Source organism: Solanum stenotomum, chromosome 7 (assembly GCF_019186545.1).
Source record: "Solanum stenotomum isolate F172 chromosome 7, ASM1918654v1, whole genome shotgun sequence".
Taxonomy (NCBI): domain Eukaryota; kingdom Viridiplantae; phylum Streptophyta; class Magnoliopsida; order Solanales; family Solanaceae; genus Solanum; species Solanum stenotomum.
Genome location: NC_064288.1, coordinates 2997633 through 3010436, shown reverse-complemented (window position 1 = coordinate 3010436; position 12804 = coordinate 2997633). Strand labels below are relative to the sequence as shown.

Genomic DNA, 12804 nt, shown 5'->3' with positions numbered 1-12804 from the left:
TTTTGTGGTTTATTATTTTGGAATTTCAATGAACTAATTGTGGATGGTTCATAAGATTTTATATTGCATATAACTTATCATTAAAGATTATCTCACCCTCAATTTTCATGGTCGAATGATGCTACACACTTTAAGCAAACAGGATTTAACAATAGTACGTCTACAACTTATTACATCTTTTCCTTAAAGAAATAACAGTATCATTACTAGTGATTATTTCTTCTTCTGCAGTTCCTTTGCCTTCGTTGCTTCTTTCTCCTTCCCATCATTATTTTGTGCTCCAGCTTTACAATGATTCTTGCAAACCATATCGGTTTTCCAGTTGACATCATGAAATATACTATGGATATTCCAATACATAGTCCACTTCCATAGCCCATAAGAGCAGCTTTCCGAAAATCACTCAGAAATTCAGAATTGCTTTCTTCACCGTCTAGCTGTCCAGATACGGCATAAGTTGTCCCACAACTTTTTGTAACAGGAAATCCACGTAATCCATCATTGCCTTCATATGAATTGTTCTCAAAGGTCTGAAGTTGATTTCCCTGAGGAATGCACCCTTCGAGATGATTGTAGGAAAGATTGAAGACTTCAAGAGATGTAAGAGAAGCAAATTGTGATGGTATCTTTCCTACAAGATGGTTACTTGACAGGTCCAGTGATTCAACCAAAGATAGACTTCCAAGTGATGACGGTATAGGACCTTCCAATCCATTATGAGATATATTCAGCACACGGAGTGCAATGAGATCTCCCATAATAGTTGGAATATGTCCTTCAAATTTGTTGTTTGAACGATCGATAGTGGTGTACAAAAACAAGATTCTCACAACTTCACGCTCATATCCCTTGGATACGACAGCTATCGAGTCTTGGTAATATTGATCTCCACCATATCTCGATGCTTCCATTGATGGATCAAGTGTCCTCATGGCTTTCAGATGTTGAAACAAACTCGAAGGTAAGTTTCCTGAGAAGGCATTGTAAGAGAGATCTATGATTCGAAGCTCTGGAAACATGTTCTCAATCCTTGATGTTCTGATGGGACCATGCAATTTGTTGAATCGCAAGCTTAGAACTTTCAGCTTTGGCAGAGTCCCCAACCACACGGGGAATGTGTCGTTGAGGTGATTGTCTCCTAAATCAAGAACTTCAAGTTGTTTGCAATTGGTCAAGGATTGTGGGATTTTCCCCTCTAGTTTATTGCCACGCAAGTTGAGGCTGCTCAGTGAACTTCCATTGCTGAAAGTTGTTGGAATATTCCCAGAAAGATTGTTGTGGCGCATATCCAAAACCTGGAGGGAAGTGATATTTCGGAAACACTGCGGAATTTCTCCACTCAAATTATTTGTCGCCAAATCCAGCATTATCAGTGATGTCAAGTTGCAAATAGATGAAGGAATTTCTCCAGTGAGATTATTATGGGATATGAAGAAGAGTGTTGTGGAATTTGATGGAATGGGTAGTGAACCTTGAAGCAAATTGGACCGCAAATCAATAGTATATAGAGACTGAAGAGGAATTGAATCCACACTCGTCAGCATATTGTAGGATATATTAAGATGTTGCAATGAAAACATCCAGTTAGACCATGCCCAATCAGGAATTCTTCCTTGAATCTTATTATGTGAAAGATCCAAATACCGAAGAAGCTTTGCGGATCTTAGAAACTCCAACTCTTTCAGTTCACATGCGACCAATTCTAACTCATCAAGAGATTCAGGCCAAGTAACTTTGTTGTCATTGGTCAATGAGATATTATTATTTGAAAGATCCAACCACTGAAGCTGCTTTGCGGATCTTAGAAACTCCAACTCTTTCACTTCACATGCGGCCAATTTTAACCAATGAAGAGATTCGGGCAAAGTAACGTTGTTGTCATTGGTCAATGAGATATTATTATATGAAAGACTAAGATACCAAAGCTGTTTAAGGTTTGAAAAGAGGCTGACATCCACACGACCACTAAAATTATTGAAAGAAAGGATAAGCTGTGTTAGATTCACACGGTTTTGAATTGAGTGGGGAAGATGACCAGATAAGTGATTAAAACTCAAGCCTATGCTCTTTAGTGATGGAAGGGATAACATCCCTGGTGGTATTGTTCCATTCAGGGAGTTACCATCAAGGTACAAATACTCAATGCGGGTGAGTTTTGAAAGAGATTCAGGAATAGGCCCTCTAAGGTTGCAATTTCCAAGAGCCAAAGAACGCAGTGAAGTTAGATGATAGCCAAGAGATTCAGGCAAATAACAAGAAAAATTCACGCCACTGAGATCTAACTCTAAGAGGGATGCACTGCTGTTCCATTTGGTCTTTGGAAAATAACCATTGAGCTTATAGTTGTAACTTAAGTCAAGTGTTTCCAGGTTGGGCAGGTGAAATATACTCTCAGGTATTATCCCATACAATCCTGTTTCTGACAGGCTCAGAGTTGTTAAATGAGAAGAAAAATTCAGAGGAATGGTGGAAGAGATGTTTATGCCACTAAGATCAAGCTCTCTAAATTGGGTCAAGTTCTGAAGAAGCGATTTAAAATCATGGGTTGTGAGTCTTAGCTTGTTATAGTTAAAATATGTGGAGATACGAAGAGAGTGTAACTTGGAAAGATGAGAGATTTCAGAAGGAATTTGACCTGAGAAATTGGAGTAGGAAAGATGAAGATGCTTCAAGCTTGAAAACTTGCCGAATTCAGGGGAGATATGAGAATTGGAGAAGTTATTGAAAGAAAGATCAAGCCTTTGGAGATGCGAGAGTTGGAATAGGCTGCTATTGGAATCGATGGTTCCAGTGAGATTACTGCAACTGAGGTCAAGTTCAATGACATGTCCAGTGATGTCATCACATACGACTCCATCCCATGAGCAGCAATCTCTACTCGTGTTCCATGAACTCGTTTTTGGATAAGGCTTCAGACAATAATAAGAGGCTGACGGATCTATAGTAAAGGACTGCTTGAATTTTAGAAGTGAAATGGTTTGATGTTTGTGAGGTAATATGGATATTGAAGAAACTTCATGACAGAGAAACACAATTAAGAGCATAACTGCATACCCCATTTTTAGCTTCAAACACTTCCTAAGTATGCAATAAAGGTATGCAACTATATATATAGCTAGGCACATATTTGCTTAACCAAGTCCAAGTTGGATTGCAGTAGTAATAATTATCGATTTTGGCATTTTTATTTTTCATTTTGGGGCTAATATATCATAAGTTCATTAGGTATTTTAAATGACATGTATTATTTCATTGTTGTATAAATATTTTTTAAAAAAAATTATGTAATGTATGTTGTTTTTAATACACTAAATTAAATAATGCATAAGAAATAACATATGTATGGTTAATGCACGATAACTAATACAAACATTACTAATACACTCTATTGAACATTATTCTTGTATACCCAACGTACTAATAGGTGATTACTTAATGCATACATTAGCATGATTAAAGGAACAATTGCCCCTCAAAATATTTTCCATATTTGTAGATGGTATTTTTGTAAAATAAATCTTTTTTAGAAATTATCAATGCGTATTATTTTTAATACATCAAACCAAATAATGCATAACAACATAAGAAATAATCTCAAAATAGCTAATACAAACATTATATATTCATCATCATTCTTATATATCCCTACCAAATGTGTATTTGATGTTCTGAATCCATAAACTTTAAAATCTAACTCTATCTCTTATGTTAATTATATAATAAATGAAAATGCTTAAATATACCATTGAACTTAGAAAAAAGACTCATCTATGTCATCTGTTAAAAAATTGGCTCATCCATGCCATTTTCGTTTGAGAATTGAAGACTCATCCATGCCATTATTTGTTTGACTAACTCCAAATTGGATGCAGTTTATCAATTTATTTGTGAAATTTATATCAAATTAGGAGGAAAATAAGGAAAAATATATTTTGTGATTTGAAAGAAGATAATATTTCATATTGAAAGGAATAATTTAAGGGAGGGGAAAAGGAAGAGATGAGGGAACCAAAATCAGTGGTGACGTCATTAACTTCTTTCCACTTTTTTGTTTTACTAATTCCTTTATTTTCCTTCTGCATTTTTAATTAGTTAATTGTTCTCAACTATAAGATACATAATTCCCTACCACCATTTCATTAAATTAAAAGAAACCTTCATTTTATTTCAATTTTCTTTTTAAAAAAAAGAGGATATAATAATAAAATTATGCAAAAAAGGAGTACTCGGCATCTTTCTTTAACTTAGCATCGGTATTTTTCTTCTTTTTTTCAACTAAAAATATTGATTACAATTAAATACACACCCTATGTTAGTTTCTTCCCTTAAATTTCTTTTATTCATTTCTTTATGATTAGAATTAACAATTGCACACCGAGAAGCTAGAGTTTTAAAGAGTGCTTATTCTTCGAGATCCATGTATGACTGTCAAGGCTTATAAGTTATCAATTTATACACAATATTAATTTCTCTCAACTTTTTTTAAAAAATAATTCTAATTATTTTTTATTTGTATATAACAATTAGAAAATTCAAAAATTATTTCTTAATTATTCATCTATTTTTCAAATTTAGAAAGTCCAAAAGTCGTTATCATTAATTTAGTGATTTAATCATCATTTATTATGCAATAAATAATATTATATAATAATTTTTATTTATACATAGAGTAAGCATAATTTTTTTTTTCTGCAATATTACGATATCCAAAATATTTTGAAGATCAAAAGGTTGATAATAATATAATTACTAATACAAATATAATTATTATTCATGAAAAAAATTCACGAATAACTTGAAAACATGATTAACTGAAAATAATTGAAAGATCAATACAGCGAAAGAAGATGCAAAAACTAAAAAATAGAACAAGAAGATAAAGAGACAGAACAAAAAAAAAATCAGATTTAGAAAACCAAATAAACTTGGCTAATTAAGACGATAACTATGAATTAATTTTAGTTAGGGAAGAAAGAGGACTCAACTTTCCTTTGCTATATTTTACTATAATTATAATTATATTTAAAAATATATCTATTAATTACTTAATTAAGTTATCATGTTTATTTTAAAAATTACTTGATGGTGTAGAAAATCTTATACACTTATAACCCTACAGAAAACTTAAACTCTTATTTTAATAAATTATATAGCAAATTTCAAACAGTTGGTTCTAATGTTTTCTTGAAACATCATATAAAGAAATTGATATTTTATGAAAATTAATTTATATTAGAATTATTGTTATTGTTTTAAAATGATGCGTTTTGTTACTGTGCGAAGCGCGATCAAGTTAACTAGTTTTGAATAAAAGTGAAAAGTCTTTCAAATAAAATGAATAATTTACACAAATATAATACGTACTACTTATATAATTATAATATTAGAGAGTGAAAGCTAAGGAGTACTCAATTCAAAGTTTGAATTATTGGAGCAGACTTGGCAGTGACTGAGAGTCCACTTTGCATGGACATGAGCCACCTTCCACAAAAAATAACACTTTCTTTTCCGTGAAAATCTAGCTACGATTTTTAAGTTGTTTTTATTTGATCATAAATTTTAAAAATTTGAATTTATGTTAAAAAAATATTTAATTTAGTCATGATTTTTTTTTCTAATAAAGTGAAAAGAAAATGATTGTTATTGTAAACTCAATAATAATGATGATTCAAATATTATTAATCCACATATATATTTTACATATCATTATTACATCCATGGTTAAATCAAATTTTGTACCAAATGTATTAACTTGATTTATAGTCACCTCCTTTTTTTACTTTAATCAGCCCACTTCAAACAACGATTGGTGCTATTGCTTTTTTGTTCCTTTTTTTTTTTATTACTTAATTTTATAAATAACTATTTAAAGAAATTTCTTTAGAAGATAAAGCAAAAAAAAAAAACAAAACCCTAAAATAATCTTATTTTTTTATTAAAAAAAAATCATTCAGATCCGAATAGATATTTTTTTCAAATAAAAATTCCACCTTGACCTATAGTAAATTTGATAGCAACTGAAAAGAACTATGGAAATTAATGTTTGTTATCCCAAGTCAATGCACAAGTCTTGCTATAGAAATTTCAAAAGAAGCACTTAAAAAGTAGAGAAGTATCATTCTCAAATATTAGACACGACTAAGTCATATGACAGAGTGTATTTTTGGTATAATTATAAGATATTGACTTGTTTACCACATATTTAGAATGAGTAGTGACTTTTTCTATATAAAAAAAATTGATTTCTCATTCGATTTTCGAATCCACATTAGGGTCCCGATTAATTTGGATTCTGTTTTTGCACGGAGTGTCCCTCCAAATATCTTTTTTCTTGCACAAAGAAGTATTAATGCAGTTCTTTGAATTAACAAGTAATTGCAATGAGTCTTGCTGTGGAAATTTCAATGAAAACTACTTGACACACACATCTCTTTCACTTTGAATTTTCATATTGAAATAAATTACTTACGAATTTTATTATCAAAAAGAGAGAGGAAAGGGGAAAAGTCAAGTATGGAGTGCTGCCTCCATATCAAATCATCAATCAATTCCAAGTTCACAAAATGTTGTCTTTCTCAAATCAATGCACAAAGTCTTTCCAAGAAAATGTCAATTTGATGAAAAAGTTCAAAGTTTGCAAAAGAAAAAATAGATAAAAACAAAACAAAGCAAATTGCGTTTTGGTTTAAGAACCAGCAAATCCTTACGATTGATTTAGATTTTAGACATTTATTTATGTGGATCTATTTCTTATTTTGAAGAGAGAAATATTAGGAATATGATCTATTTTTCATTAAAATTTTGGATTTCTAAAACCTATATTTTAAAATTAATGTTCACATGTTTTGAAACTAAATAGTGAAACAAAATTTCCAACTCCTTGCACCATGAAAATTTCAAATGAAAGTTACTTGACAATCATATCCTTTTCACTTTAATTTTTCATTTTGACGTGACTACAACTTACTCTTTACTCTAAATTCCATGGACTTAGAAAACTTGAGTTGCTTAGTATAAAGACTCTAGTAGAGGCAATTTGAACATTAATGTAAACAAAGATGTGACACATATTACTTCAGCTTTACTCGCCTGTTTCTGCTATTTTGGGGTCAATCTATTAGGAATTAGTTTGATTACTTTATATTTACACAATATACAAACTAACTAAATTCCACATGATGAACTTGCAGGCTTAAAAAACTTAAGCATTTTCAGAGAAAAACGGAAGACGATAACGTATATTAGAAGTAAAAAATAGGGGAAATGGTTCAAAACACACCTCAACTATTGTCGAAATTGCTATTACACACTCTAACTTTGCAGGGGTTCTATAACCCCCTAGACTATTTTTTAGTGTATTATTAAAGGTATTATCCACTTGGATGAACAAGCAAGTGACCATACGTACAGTGAGCACGTCAGGGTTAAATTAAAACCCATCTCTATTTTCCACATGGCAGTCCACATTATTTTTTATTTTATTTTTTCATGAAATACCCTAGTTTAGATATCAATTTCATTTTTTTGTAAGACATATATACATGTCAATTTTTAATTGGATATTTCTTAATAAGGTAACTTAATTATTAATTATCATTATAACTTAAATGCCAACATTTTTTTTTATTCTACTTTTTGTTTACTTCTTCGTTGAGATTCAGCCATGGCGGAAAACTTGTGCTGATGCCGGCAATGAATAAGTCGCAAGAACTCTTGGCAGTAAAATCATCACAACGATACCACATATCTTCTTTAGGCGCAACAACTACCATTACACATTTTTTTGTCAAAAAAATTTCTCCATAACTATCAAGATGACAAAGAAGACCACAAAATTTTAGATCTGTAAGAAAGATAATAAAAATTTATTATCAAAATAAATTCACAACTCGCTAAAAGGAAGATCCATTTCTTTTTTGGGGAACTATTAAATTTTTTAGATGAATTTGAACAAAAACTACAGGAATAGATCAAGATAAGATTAAAAAAAAGATATTGTAAAGGGACTAAAAAAAATAAAAATTCATTTGAATTGGCATTACAAAAAAAAAAGGAAAAAAATCTTGAGAAGAAAGACACAAGTACAGCTATTTTCAAAATTCAAGAAAAGTACAAAAAAAAAATTGTATATAAAACAAAAGATTAAGATTAAAAAAATAATATAAAAACATTAACTATGCATGTGGCAACGCGTGTATATCACCCCCTTAATACATATGTGGGTATGACATATTAAATAGGCATATATTCTATTTTAAATTAGTTCAGAGGTGTCATAGGACCTCCGCAAAGTTAGAATGTGTAATAGAAATTTCGGCCATAGTTAAGGTGTGTTTTGAACCATTTTCCCTAAAAAAATAATAGGAATGAATACACAAGAATCTGAAATATCAACAAAATTAGTCGCGCACAATTGATCATGTTTTGAAGCTCAGCCTCAGTTGGATTTTGTCTCAACGAACGCATCACGGTTCCAAGCTCCTTTGTGGTGATGCAACCTGTAGAAAAATTTGGCAATAATTACAAAAAATGTATTGATATTGTGTTACAAATCTTACAACAGTACTTAAAAATGTTTTTTCTTTTTCTTAACTTATTCATTCTACCGGAAGAATAGTTCTAGATAAGCGCAATACAACGAGAAAAGCTAAACAAAACTAACACAACATTAACCACATCCATGACTTAAAATTATAAAATATATAGGAAAAACAGGGAATATCTTTTCAATGTGAGGACAAACGAAATTTTATTTTCATCAAGCTCATGTGAAGGGTTTGGTTAAGATACGCCAAATTCCACCAAGTATATAAATGGAACCTAACCATACATGTCCTTCGATTACATCTTCTAAATCATCTCCACTATCAATCCATCCTTCCCCTCCAAAAGGGGATTTTAGTAGAAAATGTCTGAAGATGGTTCTAGTTGGACCATATTTTCTTTACCATTTGAGTAAAAAAAATTCCCAACAAGAGTAGCATAAACTTTCTTACAAGCTAAAGCGTTGTAGGGGAATCATACAATCCCGTTACGAACGAGTTACCACATTGAACAAAATTGATTATACCCATCATTAAGCAAAACAAAGAAAGAAATCAAGAATCGACGGTAGGAATCCTAGCCAGGAAACACATAAGAGGGATTCAAGCTTTCTAAGAAATGTTAACTGATTTGAGCCAAATACCATTTCAACAGCTTCATTCTAATGCAACCCTCAAATAAATTCCCCATTTGTCAAAACCAAATCAATCCCCAAATTCCCAGGTACAATCAATCAAACAAGTTAACAATATCAACGAATACTTAACCTGTTGACCAACTTCACATAGGTCAACCTGACATCTAATTCTACCACAACTTGAAGCAAAACCAGGTTCAAAATAAAATCTTTATCGACATCTCAAGTTCAAAAATCAAACCTGTCACGGACAAAAGCCTAGAGTTTAAGTTGATTAGACATAAGAGTAGACATGCGAGCCTATCATCTACCAAGTTTCAAACCGTGCACCAGGGTTTATCAAAAAATCAAATCTTTATTAAATATATTCCAATAACAACATAGAAAGACCATCTCCAATCACCAGGAAGTGTAAGTTCTCCACCTAGTTACACAAATTAAGCACCATCCTCACCGCACAAAGATGCTACGTCTTGGCAGTGGGTGTATTCATATGAGCCCATTTTGTTAGAAAATTAAGCAAAGGTACGGAAAGAGATGGACTTGAACCCATCCACTACCTCCCTTTGAACTATATAATATTGAATGAAACAACCTATCAAAATATGTCTCTATGTATACATGCACACATCCTACTCCCCAGACCTCACTTTTTTTTTTTATAACTGTAGTGTTCAAGCCAACTTTTGCACACCACGACTAATTTCACAGGATACCTGTTACCTGCCACCTCCCACCACTAGCATGTACAGATAACTGTCCACCAAAGGCCTAGATGGATGGGAAGAAATCACCTAGTTTTTTTTTTTTTTAATCTCTGGTGGGATTTGAACATGAGACATCACTTGTTTTACGTCTCCATATGATAAGTTTACACTCATTTTCAAGTAGAATAAACAATGGTTTCAAAGATATTCCAAACTCATTTACTCAACAATATTGGATCCACTTATCCTCATTCAACATCAAATCAATCATACATCAGAAATTAGTCAATAAACAGCAACACTAAATGTGGATCTAGCCCTTCGAATCGCGTTAAACCAAATCCACTTCTTTCAGCTCAAACAATTACAACTAAACTTATCATATCATATATCATCATATCATCATATATCATATATTATTAAAAGTAGGAAACTCCAAAGTACAAAGTTGGATTACTGTTTTTCCCCTATACTAAATTAAAATGTAATAAAATATTTAATCTAAATATAAGAATATCTAATTAAATAATAATATTTGAATTACATAATAGAGGAGCAAAATTAAAAGTTCAGCGGTCCTACTCAATTACTATGTGTGAAACAACTAACTATTAGTCTTTTTTAAATATTATTATACTCAATTGTTTTCTTTCTTTTGATGGTAATGGGTGAACACTAATAAAGTTTCAAATTGTTTCTGGATAAATCTAGCATTACTAATGATGTCAAATTGCAAATAGATGAAGGAATTTCTCTAGTGAGATTATTATGGAATATGAAGAAGTATCTTGTGGAATTTGATGGAATAGATAGTGAACCTTGAAGCAAATTGGACCGCAAATCAATAGTATATAGAGACTGAAGAGGAATTGAATCCACACTCGTCAGCATATTGTGGGATATATTAAGATCTTGCAATGAAACATCCAGTTAGACCATGCCCAATCAGGAATTCTTCATTGAATCTTATTATTTGAAAATATTCACATATTTTGAAACTATTTAGTCCTTACATGAGGTCGAGTTTTGGCATAGAAATTTCAAATGAAAGTTACTTAACAATATATGTATAGGCACATATTTGTTTGACTAACTCCAAATTGGATGCGGTTTATCAATTTATTTGTGAAATTTATATCAAATTAGGAGGAAAATAAGAAAAAATATATTTTGTGATTTGAAAGAAGATAATATTCCATATTGAAAGGAAGAATTTAAGGGAGGGGAAAAGGAAGAGATGAGGGAACCGAAATCAGTGGTGACGTTATTAATTTCTTTCCACTTTTTTGTTTTACTAATTCCTTTATTTTCCTTCTGCATTTTTAATAAGTTAATTGTTCTCAACTATAAGATATATAATTCCCTACCACCATTTCATTAAATTAAAAGAAACCTTCATTTTATTTCAATTTTTTTTTTTAAAAAAGAGGATATAATAATAAAATTATGCAAAAAAGGGGTACGCGGCATCTTTCTTTAACTTAGCATCGGTATTTTTCTTCTTTTTTTCAACTAAAAATATTGATTACAATTAAATACACACCCTATGTTAGTTTCTTCCCTTAAATTTCTTTTATTCATTTCTTTATGATTAGAATTAACAGTTGCACACCGAGAAGTTAGAGTTTTAAAGAGTGCTTATTCTTCGAGACCCATGTATGACTGTCAAGGCTTATAAGTTATCAGTTTATACACAATATTAATTTCTCTCAACTTTTTTTTAAAAATAAATTCTAATTATTTTTTATTTGTATATAACAATTAGAAAATTCAAAAATTATTTCTTAATTATTCATCTATTTTTCAAATTTAGAAAGTCCAAAAGTCGTTATCATTAATTTAGTGATTTAATCATCATTTATTATGCAATAAATAATATTATATAATAATTTTTATTTATATATATAGAGTAAGCATAAAAAAAATTATGCAATATTACGATATCCAAAATATTTTGAAGATCAAAAGGTTGATAACAATATAATTACTAATACAAATATAATTATTATTCATGAAAAAATTCACGAATAACTTGAATACATGATTAACTGAAAATAATTGAAAGATCAATACAACTAAAGAAGACACAAAAACTAAAAAATAGAACAAGAAGATAGAGAGACAGAACAAAAAAAAAATCAGATTTAGAAAACCAAATAAACTTGGCTAATTAAGACGATAACTATGAATTAATTTTAGTTAGGGAAGAAAGAGGACTCAACTTTCATTTGCTATACTTTACTATAATTATAATTATATTTAAAAATATATCAATTAATTACTTAATTAAGTTATCATGTTTATCTTAAAAATTACTTGATGGTGTAGAAAATCTTATACACTCATAACCCTGCACAAAACTTAAACTCTTATTTTAATAAATTATATAGCAAGTTTCAAACAGCTGGTTCTAATGTTTTCTTGAAACATCATATAAAGAAATTTATATTTTATGAAAATTAATTTATATTGGAATTATTGTTATTGTTTTAAAATGATGTGTTTTGTTACTGTGCGAAACGCAATCAAGTTAACTAGTTTCGAATAAAAGTGAAAAGTCTTTCAAATAAAATGAATAATTTACACAAATATAATACGTACTATTTATATAATTATAATATTAGAGAGAGTGGAAGCTAAGGAGTAGTCAATTCAAAGTTTGAATTATTGGAGCAGACTTGGCAGTGACTGAGAGTCCACTTTGCATGGACATGAGCCACCTTCCACAAAAAATGAACACTTTCTTTTCCGTGAAAATCTAGCTACGATTTTTAAGTCGTTTTTGTTTGATCATAAATTTTAAAAGTTTGAATTTATGTTTAAAAATATATTTAATTTAGTCATGATTTTTTTTCTAATAAAGTAAAAAGGAAATGATTGTTACTGTAAACTCAATAATAATGGTGATTCAAATAT

The 12804-nt window shown here is 30.3% G+C and overlaps 1 protein-coding gene across 1 annotated transcript; it reads right to left on the bottom strand.

Moving 5' to 3' along the window:
- Window positions 1-102: 102 nt before the first annotated feature.
- LOC125870790 (receptor-like protein Cf-9 homolog) lies at window positions 103-10805 on the bottom strand. Its single transcript, XM_049551305.1, has 2 exons — window positions 10707-10805; window positions 103-1471 (listed from the first exon to the last, which is right to left on the bottom strand). The coding sequence occupies exons 1-2, from the start codon at window positions 10777-10779 to the stop codon at window positions 207-209; spliced, it is 1338 nt and encodes a 445-aa protein (XP_049407262.1). The 5' UTR covers window positions 10780-10805; the 3' UTR covers window positions 103-206.
- Window positions 10806-12804: the final 1999 nt, after the last annotated feature.